The 22,736-nt window shown below is 44.2% G+C and overlaps 1 protein-coding gene across 2 annotated transcripts in view; it reads left to right on the top strand.

Moving 5' to 3' along the window:
- FBXO4 (F-box protein 4) overlaps positions 1-22,736 on the top strand; it is a 368,809-nt gene that overhangs the window by 236,110 nt on the left and 109,963 nt on the right. For both annotated transcript variants that reach the window (XM_069627208.1, XM_069627209.1), the window contains one exon: positions 14,765-14,940. In XM_069627208.1, the coding sequence (XP_069483309.1) occupies positions 14,765-14,940 (176 nt within the window). The remainder of the gene's footprint in view (positions 1-14,764; positions 14,941-22,736) is intronic.

The raw sequence follows: 22,736 nt of genomic DNA, 5'->3' as shown, positions 1-22,736 counted from the left end.
ACTGTCATGAGATACGAGATGCAGCGCCGGCGAATTGGAATATTCAGAGACTCACATATCAAGGTACTGTGGGAAATCGTGGGCGGATGAAAATTGGGCTAAATTTAAGGGTCCCTTGAGGCTATGGGTGGCGCGCGCACCTTGCAGGCCGTCCGATGCTTGCGTTCCATCCTGCCCGTTGGGCTGGAACGCAAAAGAAAGGGCCCGACGCCATTACCCTGCTTTCCGCATTCGGAGACTCAATCAGAAACATTAGAAGAATGGCCCTTGACAATAGCCACGTTGCGTGATGACGTTTGCGGAATTGAAGAGCATCTGCTTCAATATGGAATGTTGGAGTGAATAAATTAAGTCTGCAGGCTGCTCGAAGACACGTGTTATGGACATTCAAAAATAAGCAACGGATTGCAGTCGTGGTGTTTAGTTTTGTGCGGACTATCAAAGTATGGCAGCACGGAACGGAGGATTTCTCTAGGGTCTATCAAGGTGCTGACAAGTGGATGTTGCGAGCTTCCAAAATGGAGAGTCAGGTACATTTTATTCATGAAGAACATTTTTTGACAGCAGATTTCGGAAATGCAAGTCCGCCCACAAAAGCTCGTTTCGGAACTAGACTTCAAACCGGGGAATTACAGTAAGCAGGGCGCTGTCTGTTTTTATGACTGCTGTTTGTTTAAGTCTGTTGCAGGCGCCGAGCCTTCAAGAGGTGTACTTTCCATTTATAATGGACGGGGAGTTGACATTTTTCACGAAGGCGCAACCATGAGAGAATTATTGTCGTTTTGAAAGCTAATTTTTTTGATTTATGAATTGACATTAGGAGTTCATGATACAGGAGGACATTATTTTTACGGCCTTTGAGCAAGAAATAATATTATTTTGGATTCTACGTGTATTTTATGAACACAGTTGGAGATAATGGGATGAGTCGGTGCAGAGTCACTGGAGTGAGTGGAAGCGTGGACCTTTGCTGCTCTGAATTTGTGTTTTTCTACTGTGCCCACCTGGAGTCCATCTTCTCTTTCTACTGCAAGAGGGAGGTTCCAGGACTCTTAAGACACCTAGACCCGCGGAGCGGAGTCGGTGCAGAGTCACTGGAGTGAGTGGAAGCGTGGACCTTTGCTGCTCTGAATTTGTGTTTTTCTACTGTGCCCACCTGGAGTCCATCTTCTCTTTCTACTGCAAGAGGGAGGTTCCAGGACTCTTAAGACACCTAGACCCGCGGAGCGGAGTCGGTGCAGAGTCACTGGAGTGAGTGGAAGCGTGGACCTTTGCTGCTCTGAATTTGTGTTTTTCTACTGTGCCCACCTGGAGTCCATCTTCTCTTTCTACTGCAAGAGGGAGGTTCCAGGACTCTTAAGACACCTAGACCCGCGGAGCGGAGCGGAGTCGGTGCAGAGTCACTGGAGTGAGTGGAAGCGTGGACCTTTGCTGCTCTGAATTTGTGTTTTTCTACTGTGCCCACCTGGAGTCCATCTTCTCTTTCTACTGCAAGAGGGAGGTTCCAGGACTCTTAAGACACCTAGACCCGCGGAGCGGAGTCGGTGCAGAGTCACTGGAGTGAGTGGAAGCGTGGACCTTTGCTGCTCTGAATTTGTGTTTTTCTACTGTGCCCACCTGGAGTCCATCTTCTCTTTCTACTGCAAGAGGGAGGTTCCAGGACTCTTAAGACACCTAGACCCGCGGAGCGGAGCGGAGTCGGTGCAGAGTCACTGGAGTCCCTGGAAGTCCACGGAAGTTTGCGGTGCGCTTCTAACATCTGCAGCACCAGCAATATAATACAACGATTCAAACTGTCTTGCAGGTAAAGCTGTGCTACTCGGCACTTTACTAGAACTTATTATATTTGGAAACTACGCCACGTGGGGACTGCGGGGAAACCTTTGACCCACGCGATCGTTCACCAGACAGTCGCCAGTAAAATGCGAGGAAACATTTAATGGATAATAATTTAAACGTGTGAAACCACCGGACATAAAGTCCCTGTTCTCTTGCAGTGTTTAAGGAGCTTTTTTCTTTTTTCTTCCGCCTCTCCCTCTCCAGACCTACGTCCAACAGTTACATAAACTTCAGACAACGCGAGGGGACTGCGGGGAAACCTCCCTTTGACCCTCGCGACCCAGTTTATTGATACCTCTCCCCCTTGAAACCTTGCCCTCGTCTTGACACCAGACTGTTTTTCCCCAACCCAAATTAGTTTCATTTAAGTTAAATCTTGCACTCGTCTTGACACCAGACTGTTTTTCCCCAACCCAAATTAGTTTCATTTAAGTTAAATCTTGCAACTGTAACCTTACCGCTCCCGACTCATCTTTTCCCAGTATTCTCCATCGGCGGACGGACTCCCCTACCGCCCTCGCTGCCCCCGGACCGCTGTGGCTGCAAGCTGCAAGCACGGCGGGTGCCTTCCGGTGCCGTGCATCTCCCATAGGCTGTTTTGGTGCCACGCTGCGTGTGTGAACGGTCTGATTGACGGATCCGTCAGCAGTTGTCCCCGCACTACGTGCGGGGTGCGTGCAGGGCCCCGTGGCACCCATTGTATTTGCGGCTTCTCTTCCCTGTGCGGGAAATCAACCGATTTCGGCGGCTTCCTGGCATTGAGAAGGCCCCGCCCATGAATAAACGGCTAGATTCTGCTATGTTAGCGAACCAGGGAACTTCAACAAACCAGCCCCCTAGTGGTCAAGCTAGTACACTGCGGATGCAAACAAGACAGCAATCCGGCAAACTACACTCAATGCAATGCTCAAATAAAACTAATCAAAACATCATCCAAAACAATTCACTTATGTCGAATGAAAATATCTGCCTCATATCAAAAACAATTCTTAGAGAAACCACCACGTATACGAAGACGTCAGACGCCCTTCAACAAATCTCTACTTCAGATACCATATCTGACCCAGCAATTACTGACGACATCTCCTCTGTGGTATCCACCACATTACAGACAACTATGCCACAGTTACCTAAATTAATATTACCAATAGATCTTGAATCTCAACACACAGAAGTCACGCCTCGGACAATCCAATTGGAGAAGAATGACGTTCTGTGTTCTGACCCAGCTAGCACTCACCAACCACAGAATCCTGATAACTCTCTTCTTTCCAACCCACAACACTCCACTATTCTTCAACCAAAAGCAACTCTACCATCTAGTCCCCAAGCTGACCCTCAACTTAGTGCAACTCCCTCACAAACTCGGGAAGCCCAAAAAGATAGAGCAAAACTGGCCAAAGCAAAATGGAAATCCCTGCATGAACGCAGAACAAAATCAGAACGGCACGATTTGCTCCCGCAAGCAGTCTCGAAGCAACAACTGCAGCGTTTGTCGCTAGACTTAACGGAGATTGAAGCCCTAATGGAGCTTCAAGAAAGCAAAAGGAAGACCTCTAAAAACACTTGGGACCGACTGCAAACTTCAAACAGTGATAGCTGCGGACCATTTACAAGTGCTAAAACACATCAAACAACAAGCACACCATTGCCGGCCATGAATGCAAGCATGCAACCATTACGACAGTCTAAATGTGAGAATATATTCTCCACATCGGATCCCTACCAACCTCCTCCTGTGCCCAACCCACCCCAACACCAAGAGTCGATCCCTACGACGATGGTGGATCTTCAAAATATGTTGGTAACAGTTTGCACTCAAGCTTTACTTCCGTACATGAAACTACAAGAAGCACAGGCAGATACAGCACGGGCTCATGCCTCAATCCTAGCCTCAATCTACTCGAAACAAAAAATCCAAGAGGTACTGATGATTAAAATAGAAGGCCGGATTCAAGCGGAGGCTGAAACCAGTGCCTCCTGGCAACAAAGGCTAGCTGATATAGCACAAAAGGAAAGAATCGAAAAAGCACATATCACTGATGCACTGATACAACTGATGCATACTAACATAGCTAATTCTGCACCAAATGTAGCCCCCCAGCGCGATACGAAATATAGTCCAAAAAATATGGCAACACAAACGGACCAGCATAATCAACATCATCATGAGTCAGCTACGCGCTTTTCCTCGGAACTAAACAATAGAGGAAGTACCGTTGATTGCTTAATTGACTTAACCGTCGATCCAAAAGATTCAACAAAAGAGCCAGCTAATTGTTCAGAACTACTTGTTGACTGTCCCGTAAAAACGAAGGCCTCCTATAGTATCTTCGATCCAACGCGGCCATACATCAGCGCCAATTCCAGTCATCCGAAATCAAAGAAACAATACAAACAGCATCAAAAAGGCTCACAAGCTTTTTTACGCAATCTCAATCTCCCAGCAAATCATACTACTAAACTATCAAGATTCATACCGCAACAGACTCTGACCCGACCTATCATCGAACCGGATCCAACAATTAGGAATCTACAGCAACAGCAAACGCTGATAATTCCACCAACTAATTCTAGTGAAGTTGACATACCTAAAACAGACCAAGCTGAGACAGAACTTTTACTAAATTTATCTACATACTCAGCCAATCATAACGAAGTTAGCACCCAAGAAGAGCGCCAATCCGATGTACCTGCCCAACTCACCATCGACCACTACGAACGGACACAGTCAGACCTCCAATCCATGACAAACCCTGTTGATGAGACTTTCGGCGATTCTGACTTTCAAGTCCCTACCATTGATTTGGATGGTTCTGCCATCTCGCAAACTTCATTAGATTTTTCAATTTCTAACCAACCGATGCCCGCCATATTGAAACTTCCTTCTTTCATCGACCCACGAGAGAAATCTCCAGAAAACAGACTCCAACTCGCAAGAATTGATAATCAATATGACAATTTAAACCTTAATAGGACAAATACCTTGCGTCTCTTTCACGTCATTCCTGCACTGACTAAAGTTACTACGAAAGACATACACCTAATCGAATTCATAGATCACAAAAAACTTGATAAAATTGCAATTGAATGTGCTACACTGAAGATTCTGCGCTTGATTGAAGCCCATACCGAAGATCTCTGCACGTTGGGTTTTCATCTCACCGTCACAGATATGACAAACGGCTCTAATCTTGAACAAGAGATTGATGAAATGAGTAATACAACAATATATTCTTCATTTAGTTCCAGTGACAGTCATTATTTAGCAAACCAGCCCGCCTCTCACGCGCGATCAATAAACCTTGTGAAGAAGTCTACCCTTTATCATAGACACCAGTCGACAAAGGACCAACAGCCAATATGGAGAGACATGAGCTACATATCTACATCTACAAACATGAGCGCTCAAGAATCTACTTAGCAACGACCGGATCAACACTCAAACTCTTTGACAATTTGCTCATGGAACACCCGCGGTCACCTTCATTTGTACCAATCTGTGAGACCCGAACTAACAAACTCTGATATAATTTGTCTCCAGGAAACATGGCTACATCAAAAACCAGTAAGTGATGGATACACTGCGTATATGAACCCAGCGATTTGCCGGCAAAAAGGACGCCCTTCCGCTGGCCTTCTAATTTTCATCAAAATGGGCTCTCATCTTAATGTAGTAGAAGCGCAAAACATCTCTCCGTGGATCCAGAGACTCATTATACAACAAGAGAGGACTCCGGAGAAGAACTCTACACAAGACCTTTCGATACCTGGCCACAAACAATAAATGGGCATATTCAATCTATATTGGAATCCCAATAAAATATGTGACAACCTCTTTTTAGATTCTTTCTTGACAACAATGGACGAAGACTCATTGAAATATCCTGGAACTATATTTATCATATGTGGCGACTTGAATATCCACCTTTTTTCCTCGAACGGCGAAGAGCTACCCGACCACTTGCTAGAACCTCGTGCTCGGCGATGGTCTAAAGAAATGACAGATCGAAATATGATGCGGCTCGATGCCTTTAATGCTTCTTCTAACTCATTTTCCCCAACGTGGTCACGCGGTATTAGCTCTGGGATCATCGATTACATCTATCGTTCACGGACCATCAAAGAGCCCATACGCCGGATGGAAAATATTGCCACAAAGGATAGCGACCACTACATTTTGATTAGATCATGGTCCAACAGCAAAGAACCTCCACTGCGACTTCAATTGCCTGAACTGGAAGCTAATTCTAGGGCAACAAGATTGAAATTATCACAATCTGAAATAAAATCCCTCCCAGACAAATTCACCAGCACAACGATGATGGATGAATCCAAACTAAATTATGAATGGATACTACAAAATTTCCATCATCCTCCAACAGCTGGACTCCAACCGAGAAAACATCATCATCATGCATACAGCCGCATGATAGCCCTAAGGAAAAAAGCCCTAAGAACTCAGATCAGGCTACTGAAGAAACTACCAAATCCAACCAAGGACATTCAGATTAAACACCTAAAACAAAGTCATAAGAATTGGTTGAAAAACGCTAAGATGACACTGGATCAAAATGACGCAGAGTCCATGTTAAGAGCTATGGGGACGCGAAATACACGAGATCTTTGGAAACTGTTGAAAGAAACAACCATTACAGCTGACCACATGATCTCCGAGGTCCCTGAAACAAGCTGGACTATCCATTACAACCAGCTATATCAAAAGCGCCCCGTGAACAACTGCGATGAACTAACACCCCGACAACCAGACTGGACGTTCGAGTGGAATCTTCCGGATATAAACGATGCAATACGACATCTAAATGTATCTCGGGCCCCCGGCCCGGATGGCTTATCTAATGCCATTATTAAAAAGAATCCTGACACATGGGCAGCTTTCTGCAGTCATCTATTTGTACTGATAAATCGCACCAAAAAAATCCCTGCGTCATGGCAAAGAGCGACGATAATCCCCATTTATAAGCAAGGACCAACTGAGAACCCTTCAAACTATAGGCCCATTGCGCTTTTGGACCCATTAGGCAAAGTTTTCGCAAACATCCTTCTCTTGAAACTGAACCAATGGGCCACCGCAGCAAACAGACACGCCATTCGTCAAACTGGTTTCGTAATCAAAATGTCGGGACCAATATCAATTTACTCATCTTAAACCTACTTAAACACGAAACCATCAGATCCAACACCCCGACCTACGCGGCCTTCATCGACCTCCATCTCGCCTTTGATAAAATCAATAGAAACATCTTATGGGAAAAATTGTCAAAATGGGGTTGCCCAGACAACATACTGGAACCAATAAAACTGCTATATTCATCTACACAAGTGCAGATCCGTTTGAGCAAGAGTGGTCTTATCACACAACCGATCAAAACCTGGCATGGACTAAAACAAGGCTGCCCACTGGCCGCAGCCTTGTACAATTTGTATACATCAGATTTTGAAGAGACTATAGCTACCCCACAAATGAATCCGCCAAAACTAAACTCCACATCAATTCCAATGATTCTTTATGCCGATGATATTGCAATCTTTGCCAAAACACCGAGAGGTCTGCAGACTGCCCTGAATAACCTCCAAAAATACATGGACACAAATCAGTTGGAAATAAACACCAGGAAAACTAAGATCATGTCGTTAACCACACAAAAGGGCCCCTTTCAGAAAACACCATCATTTTTTCTACAGAAGGAAAAAATTGAGCAAGTGCAAACAATTAAATATCTAGGGATCTGGCTCAATAAATCCTCAGTTGAACAACCATGGATTGACCATCTGAAAAGCAAAGCCCATTCTCTAGCACGTCAGGGCTTAATATTACATAAAAAATTTGGGAAATATTCAATGAATCCAGTCATAATCTTTTACAAACAAAAAGTTGTTCCCATTTTAACATACGGCGGAGAGTCATTGATAAACCTATCAATAACCGTATGGGACCAACTGGAGCGAATCTTTTGGACAAAGGTCTTAGCCATCCCAAAATGTATTCCAACATCTAGAATCCGATTTGAACTTGGCCTCCAATCCCTACTCTCAATCATACGGTGGAAACAACTAGATCTTCTCAGGAAAATAAACAACAATGAGAAGATTCCCGCCTTGAATATTCTTCGTCCAATCGCTGGAAACATCAATGCAATGGCTCTGAACAAATGGAAGGTATTCCTTAACCAAGAAAGGATAAGATATGATATATCACTTGAAACCCTACTCTGTAGACCCCAAAGAGCCAAAACTCAACTTGAAAGATTCGATTGGATATCAACAATAAATGAAAAAAATGGATATAAACTTACGTTAAATTGTACCACCGAAGTTAGAGCCCTAAATGTGATCCCTCGCTATCTGAAGCTATTTCCCGACCGTCTTATTAGAGACACCTTCATGAGGCTGCGTCTCAATATACTTCCAACACAACAAATCCTTGCGATACGAGCGCGGAAAACCCTCCGACATCAAATATGCAGGTATTGCAAGGAAGATGACACTATCGAAACTTTGCATCATTTACTAATGCAATGCCCAGCCTTAGCAGACAAGCGCCTTGCAGTTGCTATACTCTATATGCAATCCAACAAACCTATGGACCGTAAAGAACGATGGGCACACATTTTATCTGGCAATAACATTTCTATGATAACTGCGGTTATCCGCTTCTGGCAAACAATCCAGACACACGGAAGACCTGATCATGGACAATCGCTTTATCTTGGATAAATGCAGACTATTTTGTTAAACTTTTGTGTGACCTAATGTAATGAGATGTTCTTAGATAAATGTAAGGTTTAAAGTGATAAACCATATGCATTTTAATAAAAATAAAAAAAAAAATAAAAATAATGGGATGAATGCTTTCAGAATGCATGTTGTTATGTGCAGCGTATGTGTGCATACGTGTTTATTGATTTTACAGAGAACTGAAATTTGTTTAAATTTAAATGATTTTCATATTTTGATGAAGTGAAGCATAATCCACAGTTTTGATGTTTTTAAAATGCAGAAATGTTTTAATCAGTGTGTAAAACGTATACTATGTGTTTTGGGGAAACATTGATCTTGTCATGTTTAAATATGAAGTGCATCCCGGGTAATGCATACATTCAGAATATGAACATAATAGAAATGCAATAGTTATGTGTGTGTATTACACATTTTGAAGTTATGGTATGAATGTGAATTGAAGTTTGCGTTTGTGGGCGCAAGTGGAGTTTGGGTATGTGACGCAAGGGTGCGCACTGTAATGTAGAGTTGTGTAGTTGTACTGCGTGTGTGAGAAGCAGCACATGTCTTGAGTTGAGATGCATGTAGGTGTTTCACGTTTGTACATGCTGTAGATGTGACGTGTGGGAGAGTACACGTTTATTGCGGAGTATGTTGCGCAAAATGGGAGTATATAAATGGGAGTTGCATGCATGCAATGGGGTTTAGGCTTATACACCCTGGCCAGGTGTATTGGCAGTAGTATAAAACCTTCAGGAGGAACCCCAAGTTTTGTTTTGAGGAGGTTGGACACAGTAGGGTGTTCCAGTGAAGTTGACCTTAGGGCATGGGCCCTCTTCGGAGTTGTTTTGTGGATTTACAACGCAGTTGTGCGTTTGGTAAAGGAAGGGAATATAGATTTTAGTTTGTCACAGTTGTGTATGTTTTCTATATCAGGGCTACACCATATTGTCTGCGTTGTAGGTAACCGCACGGCAAGATGTTTCCTTTTGTTGAGTTTAGGGTTTGCCCTAGTTAGTTCTGTGATGCCAGGCGGTGCAAGTGGGAGGAGGATATTTGTTGTTTTTGCACGCCAGTTTGCAAGTGGTATTTAATAGTAGTGGAGGGCACACAGTGTTTAGCCAGTGTTATTTAGTATGTAAGTTGTGGACTGTACACTGGCAGGGGTTACTGGATTTAATTTCAGTTTGAATTACACTTTTTCAATATATTTTCAGAGTTTTCAGGTCACACCATTTGATTTTTCATCCCAGTGGTGTGTCAGAGCTTTTGGGTTTTGCAAAATTTTGAAATTGCACTACAATACTGGTTTCTTTTCGTCTGGTAGTGTTAAAATGTTTACATCTGAATTTTGGTTTTTGCAAAGGTGAATGTGCTATGCACTACTAATTTTGTCATCTGGTAGTAATTGCATGTTAACATTTTTTCATAGCTTTTGCTATGCAATTTTTAAGCCACAAATTTTCCTTTTTTGTGGTTGTGTTTTCTGTGATCTTTGTATCGTGTGTCATTTTTCCTAGATATTTTCAATTTTTTTCATGTTCTTTTTAGGGGAGAGGGGATGAAGCATTGTTATATTTTGTTTGGCATGTTAAGGACTATTGTGATGGCCTTGTGTAAGTTTGCAAGATTCGTGGCTACACAGTTTTGGCAAGGTAGTTAGCCTATTTTGGGGCGTTTTGGTTTGTGCTCAGGTGTGGCAGACTTGAGGCCAAGAGTGGCAGTCTTAGCGGAAGGTGTTTTGTCTAGGAGGGTTGTTGTTTGTAGTTTTGGGTTTTGTTTGTCCTTGAGGCAAGGTTGTGCTTGGTGGTGGCGGCACCAAGACCCTGGTGTGGCAGGCCAGGGTGGAAGGAGCACTAGTAAAATATTGTGGTTGTTAGTCCTTACGTGGTTGTGAGTTTGGGTGTTTTCTTTTGATTGTAAAAGGGGGGGATATGTGGTATCCTGCATGTGTATGAATGAGGTCTGAGTCAGTGTAAGAGGTGAGTGGAATGTTAGGGGAGCTTGGAGTGTTCAGGCTCTTGGAGATTCCAAGGGAGACGGTTAGGGACTGGGAGCTGGGCAGGGAACCAGGGAAGAAGCTATTAATGATCTCTCTCTCCTATATTCTATACTGAACCTGTAACCAAGAGAATAAAGCGTGTTTCCTATTTTCTACATACCTGGGTCAGCCTGGTTCCTGCTCCTTGTTGTTACTGGCCCAGGGTAAATCCTGCAGGAGGCAGGATACATCAGTCAACCTCAAAGGTGGCTGCCTATCCCACAATCCCTCCAGATAGGGACGACAAGAGATTTGATGCCTTGCGGAAAAAGTGTTTTCGGCAGGTAGCATGGCACTGAAGGCCATTAATGCTACATGTGCCTTAGCCAACTATTCGTACACAATATGGGAGGGCGTGCCAATTCCTACCGAACTCGATCCTGAGGGACAATGGAGGTAAGGCTTCCTCAAAATTGTGCAGGATGGCAAGGACGCTATGTGGCAATCTCTGCAATCGGGTCTAGACTCTTCAGATTGTGTTAATCGCGATATGGCAGCAAGTGCTGTAACCAGAAGGTTTGCGTGACTATGCAGGTCAGGTTTTGCCCCGGACGTTCAGGCGAGGCTGTTGGATATCCCTTTGATGGCTCACAACTGTTCGTCTCTTGGGCTGATGAGAGCTTAATGAAGCTGCAGGCTTCCAAGGCAACTGCAAAATGGCTGGGAGCAGCAATTCGTCAACCACCGCAAACCCATTCAGCCTCTCAGAATTGGAGGGGTCCTTCCTTTTGATTTCATTCATTGAGTGGAAGAACGAGAGGGCAGTTCTTTGAGGCCAGATGAGACTACCTTGTGGTTCTCAAGGACGGGGTGGGGAGGTGTTACAGCTGCCTCTTTGCCATCCGCAATAGCCACAACACAATAACCTCTTTGAGGCCTTAGTCCACAGGACTGTGTTGCGAGGCAGACAGACACATCATTGGGATGAATGGAGAAGCATTACTTCAGATGCTTGGGCACTGCAAACTGTAGCCCATAGTTACTGTCTCCTATTCCTAAAAAAGCCTCAGAATTGTCCGCCAAGCAACCAATCCTTGAAGTATCCAAATCCGTTCCTCTTACATGAGATTATCGCTCTGTTAGAGATAAGAGCAATAGAATCAGCACCTGTAGGGGAGAGGAATCTGGGTGCTCCTCTTACTTTCGAATTCCCAAAAACAATGGAGGGCTGCGACCCATCTTGGACTTCAGACGACTAGACAAGTTCCTCAGGAAGGACAAGTTCAAGTTGGTAACTCTTTAGCCGATCCCCCAGACCCTCCAGATCCAGGATTGAATGGGGTCACTCGATCTTCAGGATGCTTACTTCCATGTTTCCATGCATCGCAAGCACAGGAAGTTCCTGAGGTTCAGCATTTTAGCAGTTCTCTCTATCAGTTTGTTTTGTCTTGTGCCTTTTAGGCTCACCTCCGTCCTGTGGGTCTTCACCAAGTTGATAGCGGTGGTAGAAGTAAATTTAAGGAGGGGAGTGATTCACATCTATCCCTACCTGGACGATTGTCTGATCAGGGCTCGTTCTCCTAAACAGGCTCTGGACCTTCTCAGATGCACCTGCCACTCTCTACACAGACTTTGCTTCTCCCTCAATTTCAAGAAGTCCCACATGACACCTTCTCAAAAGCTTCCAATTTATTGGGGTAGTCCTAGATTCTTCCTTTGGGAAAGCTTTGAATTCCCCCCCACCCCAATGTGAGTGAGCAGCATATTCTGCAGATGGTCGTGACATTTCAAAATGCCCAAAATCTATCAGCCTTCGACTTCCTGACATTGCCCGGTCTCATGGCATCCTGCATTTTCCTGGTGCCAGAGGCCCGTCTAAGGATGAAATCCCTCCAGTGGGTCCTCATATCCCGATTGTCACAGTTCTCTGGCAGCTTGACAGACCTTCTTCACGTCCCGAGCAAGGTTGCACATGATCTCCTGTGGTGGGCCTGCAAGGAGAATGTGATGAAGGGGGAACCTTTTTGCCAACCATAGCTGGAGATTGCAGTAGTCACGGATGCCTCACTCACAGATTGTCCAGCTCATGTAAACGATCTGACAATCAGCGGTCGTTGGTCTCATCGTAGTCCAGACTACTGTGATGAACCTGGCGGTAACATCACTAAGTTCTCTGGGAAAGTCTTGTTCCCAGGTGGCCCAGGGAAGGGCAGAAGCTATCTGACACCAACACTGGGGGTGGCTATCTGTGGGAGGACCACCTGGGAAGAGACCGACCCCGGGAAGAGGAGACTTCTCTTCTTTTATCCTACAGCTGTGTAAAAAAAAAAATAATAAAAACAGGGGATCAAGTCATTTGTGAAGTCCCGATGAAGGCCGTTTGAGAACCAAGGAGGCTCCTAAGCAAGGGGGTCCCAAGATACTACTGAGACGCAGTAGTGTCAACGTTTTGTTTTTAGACATTGTACACAATGACATTTGGTAGCATTAGAAGTGTTTAGGTTGACGCACAAGCATGGGATAATAATAACACTCTGAGGCGGACAGAGCTCCACAACTGTTAAAGTAACAACATTTTTGGGTGTTATGATCAACAGTTGAGTCGAAAGAGCTAATCCAATGTGCTGTTGAAGACCATACACGTGTAAAATGAGTTCAAAATCGTGAATGAGTTCAATGTAACTACTGCGTGCAAGGAGTACCTGGCGTTAAAGCAGACAGGGGACTCGGCAAAAGGTAAGATTTCAATTAAATTATGCTAACAGGATCAACAACCAGCCGACAAAATTTCCAGAGTGTGCAGTCTTGATGGGAGCAATTAAGCATTTTTAGCATAGTTGCAGTTTACTAAAGCTAAGTTCTAAACTAAGCAGTAAACATGAGGCATCGTAGTCCGCAATAAAGCAAGATCGGAATTAGTGAGGAGGACATAGCAAAGTGCATTGCGTGTAGGGGTTTACCTTCTGTGGGAAGGATAGAAACACAATAGAACTCTGTGGAGAGCAGCCGTAGGAGTAAGGAAACAGGAGTGGGGCTCCATTGCGCAAATCTTGTGTTAACCGGCCTGCCAAATGCTCTAAGTTCTATGATAAGCTATGAACGTGAGGCACTTTAATCAACAAGCTGACAAGTCTCATTCAGCAAATACAAAGCAATGCAGTTTTCAAATCAGGCAGCACAACGTTCTCATTCATACAGATAGATGTATATTTTCTCTAAAACAAAATGTCTACACTTTAAAATGTACCTTACTTAACATCTGTATTGATTCAAACTCGAGGAAGACTCTGATGGGTCGAAACACGTGTCAGTTGACCTACTTAAATAACAAATTAATTCCTGTATATTGAAAAACTAGAAAAACGTCATTGTCCTTATTGGCGCAAGCATTACGGGTCCAACCCATTCATGCTAATACAAGAGGTGTGGGCAACACCGCTCCCTCCTGTGAACTTGCTACTAATACAAATATCAAAACCTAACACCAACCATATAGCTAAAGACTCATTACTGCACATGTTGATTCAGCCTCTAGTGCCCACTTTCGCCTAATCATTGTTAATATAATCGGCTAAATGTATCATAGTGCCTCTTCTGTGTAAGGCTCATTGTGATAAATACTTTAAAACTCATGAGGTTTCTATGCTTGGACGGGGTGTACTATGCACGTTTCCTTGTTGATTTCTGCACAGCTGTATGGAAATAAATCCTGTCTCTGCCGTTTGCTGTCAGAGGATGCTTAATGTATGATTCAATGATGAATTTGGGCATCATCTACTCTCTTCAGTCCACTAGACAGATTTTAAGATTTACTTTTTGGTAATTGTACTGTACTATGCTGGTATAACCGTTTCTTAGGCACGTTTGGACTATTGATGGTCACCCAAGCACTCAGAACTCCTGTAAAAAAACAGTGTTAGCCAGCGTTCCCCTTCCATCTTTCTTGGATGCAGTGTGTACACCCAAAGGAATTCCCTTGAACAAATCCCAATCTATTGCTTTTGCCAGTGTTTGTTTTGTTTGCGATAAGCTGTCCATGGAAACAATTGCAATTGTGCAAGTACATCTAAGCAGTAGCCTGGTGTGAAAAAGCAGCCGTATTGCCAGCAGTGCTTCACCCAAAGACAACTCTGCCGTTCACTTTTTCTTGCAATTATACTTGTACGTGTTGATCACTAATGCTACTTATTGGTTCCCTTTTAGAACACGAACGTTTGGAAGAAATCGCTCATATTTCCGCAATGACTGATCCAGCTTTGGGGTCACCAAGCAGACCGTTTTTGATGTTATCGTGCATTAGCCGAGCAGGAATTCGACGTATCCCCAGCATTTACATGGCACATGAGCTGTGTCTAGATAGGTTAAATCGACCCTGGATGGTATGATACTTTTTAGTTCTAGTCTTTGCCTTAAAAGAATGCTTTAAGTTATTGTTCTTTTTAAGTCTCCTTTTTACCCATGAATGATCGTATTTGATGTCGGTGATTGGGAGTGAAAGTGAGCGTCAGTGCTTGTGAGTTAGCGAGAATGAGATACAGCTATTTGCGAATACACCTGTTTATGGATGTTCAGATGTCTAAATGTGAAATATCTCTCGCTCTCTAACAAAGACATGCACATGCTTGCACACTCGCTTCAGTTTCTTTGTAATTAACATGCACAATGTTCAGACTGCTCATTTATATCTCATGTGTAAGAAAGTAATATGCCTGGTTGTGGGGGGTTAGAGTTTAATAGTATAAGGCACTTTGTGAACCCTTCCATGATACCAGGACTCTGCCAACAATGGCGCAAATTAACCAAAGTGTCTCTAAGATACCTAAGCCCCTATTTGGTAGTCTGACCGAATGCAATGCTTAGAAACCTGCAAGAGTGTATGGTGGTATTCAAGAAAGGAAGCATAACACAAAACCATTCAAGAGGAACCGGCATATTTATTAAAACAATGAAATACCAAAAATAATTGGATTGTATTGGCTAGAAAACCACTGTGATATTCCAGCTGAGATTTAATAAGTGTCCAATAGTGACAATGCTTAGCTAGGAAATCAGAGGTAGCGGAATAAACCTGGACAGCACCTGTGTGGTGTGCAGCAAAGGCCTTGCTGGTTAGAAAAAGTGACCTTCTTTTGGAAAAAAAAAATACATTTTCAAACCTAAACTACTTCGAGACATTAAGAAATAAAAGGAATCAACAATAACACCTCATTCTATCTGCCTCTCACTAGTATGTTATGATGCTACTCATTTCCATGTTCTCAACGCTTTTGTGCCTGGATCCTTGCTGCGGTCAGTCTATATATTTCCATCTGAAACCTGCAAAGAGCAAAAGTGTGACTTGAATTCATCACATACGTCTATACTGCAATATATTCGAATCCTCCAAAATACGGTATAATCGGTTTTAATCTCGACGACCCCGGAACCAGTCTGTGTGTCACTGTGTTACTAATGTCATTCTTTTATATCACACCAGGAATTTAGATATTGAGTTATTAGGTTTTACATAGCACCTAGCTGACCCTTTAAAAAATGGTTTGGGAAGTAGGACCAGAAGAGGCAATACAAGACTGTTTTGATGTTGAGTTAATTTGTGCAGATTGGAAATACCCAATCTCTATGTCATATTAGGGCATTTGGTGTATGTGTGTTGCCCCCCCCCCAACCTCCAAGAAGGGGTTAAAAGAAAGGCTCCCTGACACAAGAAGCCGCAAGAGGGATCCGGGAAAGAAAAAAATAAAAATGTTTGAGTTAAAGACCACACACCTAGTGTTGGGCAGAATCCTGTGCAGTTCCATTAGGGAACACTGCAAAAAGATTAAGACTTCAGGAGTAAGCAGTAAACCCAATTGGTAGCAGTCTGCACCACCCAGATTTACCTGGTAGCTGTGGCTGAGCATTCAGACTTCTCTCAAGAAGAGTAGGGCAGTATATAGAGTATACACAATAGGGCTAAAAACACAGTAGAGCAAACAAACACTGACCAGAACTTTGTATAAAAAGTATATAATTATTTATTTAAAACACACTTTGGGCAATATATTAGCACTCTAAATCAAAAGCAAGTTAAAACACTGTCAGGTAAAGTATACACACCTCCCTTAATAACTATTAGACAAGCCAGAGTTAAAACACCACGATTTGTTAAACAGATGTGAGCGCGTACCCTGATGGCACTTCAATAGTTCAGTTAAAGGGAGAGAGAAAAAAAGCAGAGCATAGAAATAAAACGGGTCCCAAAGGCAATAAAGGCAGTATACACTGTAGAGCCAAAGTTCATAAACCAAGCCCACTTTAATGGAGCAAAGCGAAATGTGCCCATGATCACACAGTTTAAAATGCACTAAAAGTCTTTGCAGAATGTTCAAAAAAGGTTGGGGCGATTCAAGAAGGTAAAGTTTGGTCTGGGGCCAACCCAGTTGGAAAGCCAAGGATTTAAGGGTCACCTTGGGCAAACCGAAGAAAGGGAGGCCAGGCAGGACACAGTACCTTAAAGAGAGAGGGAGCTCCAGCGGTGGCAGTTGTTCCTGGCAGTGGTTGCAGTTTGTTGTTTCGACCAGGGAAAGAGAGGATCTCGTCGAGGAGGAAACGTGGAGTCGTTGCACTGCACAGGGATAAAACCAGCCACGGAGTTCGTCGATAAAGGTGCGTTCCTTTTATTTGCGGTCAAAGTGGTGAAGCTTGGCTATCCGGCCACCGGGGTGCTTGGCACGGGCGATTCGACCAAGAGACGTCTTTGGAAGGCGAAAGGGGCGAACTGGTTGGTCCCACCAGCTCAGAGGAACAAGACTCATCCAGCAGATGTCGTCTGGAAAGTGGTGTGGTAGTTGCAGCAGGGCTTCACCGGTGGTGTCCTCGTTGCAGATGGCTCAGCTTCTTTCCTCTTCGGATTCTTAGGTCCTGTGGCGCCTTCCGAAGTTCCAGTCTCAAAGGCCCTGCTTTTATTCAGAAAAACCCCCATTCAACAGCCTAGCTGTCACTCAAGCATGCTAAATGGTGAGCCGGGCGGCTCACCACTGGCCCAGTCAGAACAGAGTGCGACTTGGGTTGCTAAGGCAACGCAGTCCAGGGTGCCAATTCCCCTCCCCACCCATCCTGTGGAACCCAGACAGAGTGTCACCATTTGGAGGGCTTCTGTGGAGAAGCCCGCCAAAAAGTGGAACAAAGGGCTCGACCTTGGTCAGAGTTACAGAGACGGACACGAACGCCATTTTAGAAAAGAGTTCTGGCAAAAAGACCCAACCGTTAATATAATATTAAATAAATAAACCGGCGGTATCTTTAACATTGCAACAAAAAGTGGTGCGTTTAAAATCAATGGGAAAATCCCATAGAGAATATTCTGGTGGAATATTTTGCATGCTAACCACTGCCACCAGCCAGAAACTCGACAAGGGGGGGACTGGACAGTGCCCCCTTGAAAACAGACCCAGGGTCAATATAATTAACCCCTTCCAGTACTTCCACAATATGATGGTTTGTACTGGTTCTGTTCACAATTTAGGACTAGCAAAGTCAATGGTAACTTTACATGCCCTGGGAGACAGTAGTCGGTCCCAGGGTATGGAGTCTATGTTAGGGGGTCACTATGACACCCCTGTGTTACTGCACTGAGGGTGCTGTGTAACACACACATAAAAAATAGATGATACCCTATGGACTAAAAAGAAAACCCCATAGCCCATAAGCACACAAAGAGTCAAAGACATACCTCAAATCATGCCTAAGAGTGGGAGGAAAAGAGTCTCACTCTTAGCAGGAGAAAAAAACAAACCCCAAAAATCCAGCAAAGCTGCTGGGGGACTCACTAGGTTTGGGAAATTAGCCTTATAAGAGAATTCTCCCTAACACTCCCCCCCCCCCCCCATGCCCCCCTAACTAAGGGACAGGAGGATTGAATCCACTCCTGGATGAATCTCATACCTCTAGTCGGTTATAAACATCCTAGAGAGACCATCAGCATTTTGTTGGTGACACTTTGACATGTGTTCAATGTATAAATCAAACATTTTCCTTTGTAAGCTATATGACCTACAAACCCTTTGAGCAACATCTTCCTTGTTAAATCTATAGGGGATCTGGTTGACCAGTCCCTCAGAAGGTGGTACAACTTCTGAACCTCTGTTAGGCTTTTTCATGGGGTCCTTATAAAGGATTCTCTTAGATCTAGAGGGGCCGCCAAGGTTCCTCACCACCTCTCTGTTGGGAGCAGGTTGGATCTCAGGCCTCTTGGTTGGAGGGGTTGGGGTTAGGCATTGTACCTGCTTCCCATTCCTCTTAGATATTACCTCACCTATTTTAGGAGTTTCACTCCCAATACTAGGATTTGGGTTGGATGTCATGATGCCTACTCCTGGGCATCCGGACCAAGCTCATCAGCCCCGGGAGCAGGCATCCAGATATTTATTAAAACCCCAGCAACCCCGGCTAGGGGCTGTCTGGGTTCAGTCCTGGCGCCATAGGTGCCAGGCTCATAGACATTACTTACCTCATGCAGACCATGCTGCAACTGAATCCAAGCCAATGTGAGGCTTGGATGGCACTATTTTGTTACAGGGACTATTTTTTACTCGGGTGTGGTTCTGGGGAACTTCTTACCTGGAACTACTTTGGAGGTTATTTAAACCACGCCCGATCAGCAACACACGCTTCGCGTTATTCTGCATCCAGCAGCGTAACGCTCACTGTGCCTGCAGTCAGCATCCAGTCTTCAGCCACGCCGGTCTCGAAATCCAGAGCTCCTAGCAAAAGAGGAAAGAAGAAGGAAAGGTTAGAATACCAACATTATTTCAATTCTTACCTGATTCCGGATCCATCACGTCTTCGAACTTGAAAAGGACATTTTTTCTGCTCGCATCGCCAGCTGCCGCACCGCGCCATACTCACCAGTCCTCACAGCATTTTTCGATCCGGCGCTGCCTCCATCATTTTCTTCGCCGAACTCCAGCACCTGGGGGAAAACATAAGAAACAACAAGGTGAGCCAAGAGAGCTGACAAATACAATTTCTTACCACCATAGGCTTACCTGATTTACCACCGGAGGCATTACCCTTTAATACGCCTCATCTTCATTTGCCGCACCTATAAAGGGAGAAAACAATAAGTTAAACTCATGCAACTTTTACCGGATAGTGTTGGGTAATACAGACTCTTACCTGAACGCCATCAGCTGCCTCCAGGCAATATTCTTTTGAACCAGTTGCAATTCAACAAGGGAATGGAATAAGAGGGATCATCAGACATATTGAACTCTTTGAACTTTATAAACCCCCGGTGTCAATATTGCTCCGGAACTCCTCCAGCACCTTAAAACCAGTGAAGTAACTGGTATCTACGCGCCCCTGCATGCCATGCAGGATGGAGAGCTCATCATTTAAAAACATAAGGTGAGGTTACTAAAAGGGGATATCAGAGGTGACAAGAGGGGAGAACGAGAACAGTGGGGGGAGGCCATCACTAAAATCCACGGGTAGCTAAATCCCTTTCTCCACTTGCAGGAGAATACTTCTACGGATCAAGCAGATGAGATTAGGCGGGCCAGTCCAGGCAGTCATCTCGGCACTACGCATTACGTTGGTGGAGACCGCAGCTGTCCGGGTCCGATCGACGCCCCTGTGGGAACCAGGTGAGCGTAACATTGGAGTCTTCAGTAGAAGGTCCAACAGTCTGTAGGTTTTTGGCCTTAGACTTTTCTTTTCTGGTTTTCCACCAGCACTGAGAATGACCAGTTCTCTTAGGCCTAGGTAGGGGTCCAGTTGGTCTATCCACCTCTTCCTCAGAAGCAGGGGGAGTCAAAGACTCTAAAACTGGGGGAACAATGATGGAGCTTGGTTCGGGCTCCCATTTCCCTAACATTGTAGCCTGAAATATGCCTGGGTTAGAGGTCAACGTACTAACACCAGGGCTTGTAGTGGGGTTCTCAGTAGAGGTTCCCACAGGCTTACAGTGGTCCCTTAAGGTGGCCTCTCTCGCCAATTTGGTTAGGTTCTGTATCCATACTGGGAGGCCTGGGGGTACTGGATACTACTCCTAGAGTTTTTAGATCATTCCCCAACAGTACTCTCCCAGGCACCTCAGTCTTAACACTGACAGGGATCCTCACTGTCATGTTATTACACTGAACGAGGGCTGGTAGAATAGGAACCATCTGGACAGGGCCTTCAGCATTTCTAGTGGGACCTTTGGGTGCCTTAGCCACATCCTCAGGTTTGAAAAAGCTTTCATCCACTACTGTTCTGCTAGCCCCAGAGTCTCTCCTGGCAGGAGTACCCTGGCCATTGATGAGAACACTGTCCATGTAATACACTTTAGGGTTTGGTGGTAGGGAGTCATATATTTCCCTAGTCTGGTTGCTAACCAGACCCATAGGCTCTAAGGTTACACTTGCCTGAAGACTCAAAGGGTCTTCAGCAAAGACTTCAAAGTGAGCAGTAGCCACTTGTACTTCCTCCTCAGGAGTGAAGGCTAAGGAGACTATGCTGATCCCAGCACGTTTACCCTTACATCTGGGATCTCCTTTGATGTGGTCAGTTGCCTTACAGACATAGCATATTCCAAATGCTCTCTGGAATGGTGGCTTGTTCTGACCTCCTTCTGGGTGGTGACCAGAAGGTACACTAGCCTGATGGGGTTTCCCTGGTGGCCTACTGTTAATATGTAAATGACCACGCTTCACGCTGATGCTTGTCTTTATAGAGAGGCTTTATTTCTTTAGTTCATCCAAGAGAAAGGCCCCCAGCTGTGGCTGTCCTCCTGCTCTCAATCCTCTCTCACTCTGCTGCTAGAATGTGGAACCTTTGCTTAATCATAACAACAAAGGTTCCTTGGTAACTAGGTTACATGGCAGCAGCTGAATTGATGTGATTGTAAACTCAATGAAGTAAATGTAACCACCTCCTAACACCTCCCTTCCTTTTACCAAAATATAAGTATTTGCCTAAACCAGATAATAGATTTCATTGAACATAAGTAGTTCATTATTTACATAGTATCTGATACACCGCTATATGAAGAAATAATTAAATTGCTTTAAATACCTTGCAGTGCAGTTACAAGTTGTTGTTTACCTTTTTGCAAATTGCTATCCTCTCCTTGTTCCAGACCCCACCCCCTTTAACAAGCACCGAAGATCCCAAATCTTTAACAACTTGTTTGGGCTGTGAAAACATGGATGCACCTTTGCGCACCTTGGTGGGAAGTTTGATCTTGATCCAATCACCTTCCTCAAGACTGAATTCTCTACAAGCATTCTTCCTGTCATATTGCTCCTTGGATCTGACCCCAGATTCAAATATCTTCTCTCTCACTCCCTCCAGATCTATTCCTACGAATTTTGACCTTCCCATCCAGCCTGGACACATGTGTGAGTTAGGTTTCCTCCCTCTTAATAGTTCAAATGGGGATACACCCGTAACACTGTGTGGTGCTAGTCTATATTGGAATGTTCTCTCCATTATGGTCCTGATCCAGTCACCTCCTGTTGCTACCGCAATTCTAATTGCATCCATGAGAGTGCGGTTGAAGCGTTCTACACACCCATTGGTCTGGGGATGATATAATGAAGTGGTTACTTGTTCTATTCCATGGTTACTCAAGAACTCTCTAAATTCCTTGGAAACCAATTGGGTCCCATTATCTGATAAACACTTTCTGGGGAATCCCTCTCTCCAAAATAATTGCTCCAAACATTTAATGATGCTACTGCTGGATATGTCTCTTAGTGTAAATATTTCGGGCCACTTGGATAATAAATCTATGACAACCAGTACATAGGTGTCTCTCCCACCCTTGATATTGAAAGGCCCTAGTAAGTCTAAAGCAACCTCATCCCATGGAACTGTGGATGGCTTTCTAACAGTCATGGGTACTTTTTGAATCCTGAGACCCTTATTACCTTCAATGCAATCACAACAATTGTTGACCACTTCTTCAGTGTCTTTGTCAAGATTAGGCCACCAAAATTCTGCTCTAACCAAGCCTTTGGTTCTAGGCAGTCCCAAATGCCCAACATGAGCTAGCTCAATTATTAATTTTCTCATTTTAATAGGTACAACCATCTGATGTCCTCTATGTAAGTATCCTTTATCAATCCAGAGTTCTTCCTTAACTTTGGCAAACCCGCCTAAATCACCAATATAGTTTCTTATTCTGTTCTGCGTCACCAATGTTAAAACT

Source organism: Ambystoma mexicanum, chromosome 6p, assembly GCF_040938575.1.
Source record: "Ambystoma mexicanum isolate Mex_15411 chromosome 6p, UKY_AmexF1_1, whole genome shotgun sequence".
Lineage (NCBI taxonomy): Eukaryota > Metazoa > Chordata > Amphibia > Caudata > Ambystomatidae > Ambystoma > Ambystoma mexicanum.
The sequence above is the reverse complement of the archived record's forward strand: the minus strand, read 5'-3'. Positions and strand labels throughout refer to the sequence as shown.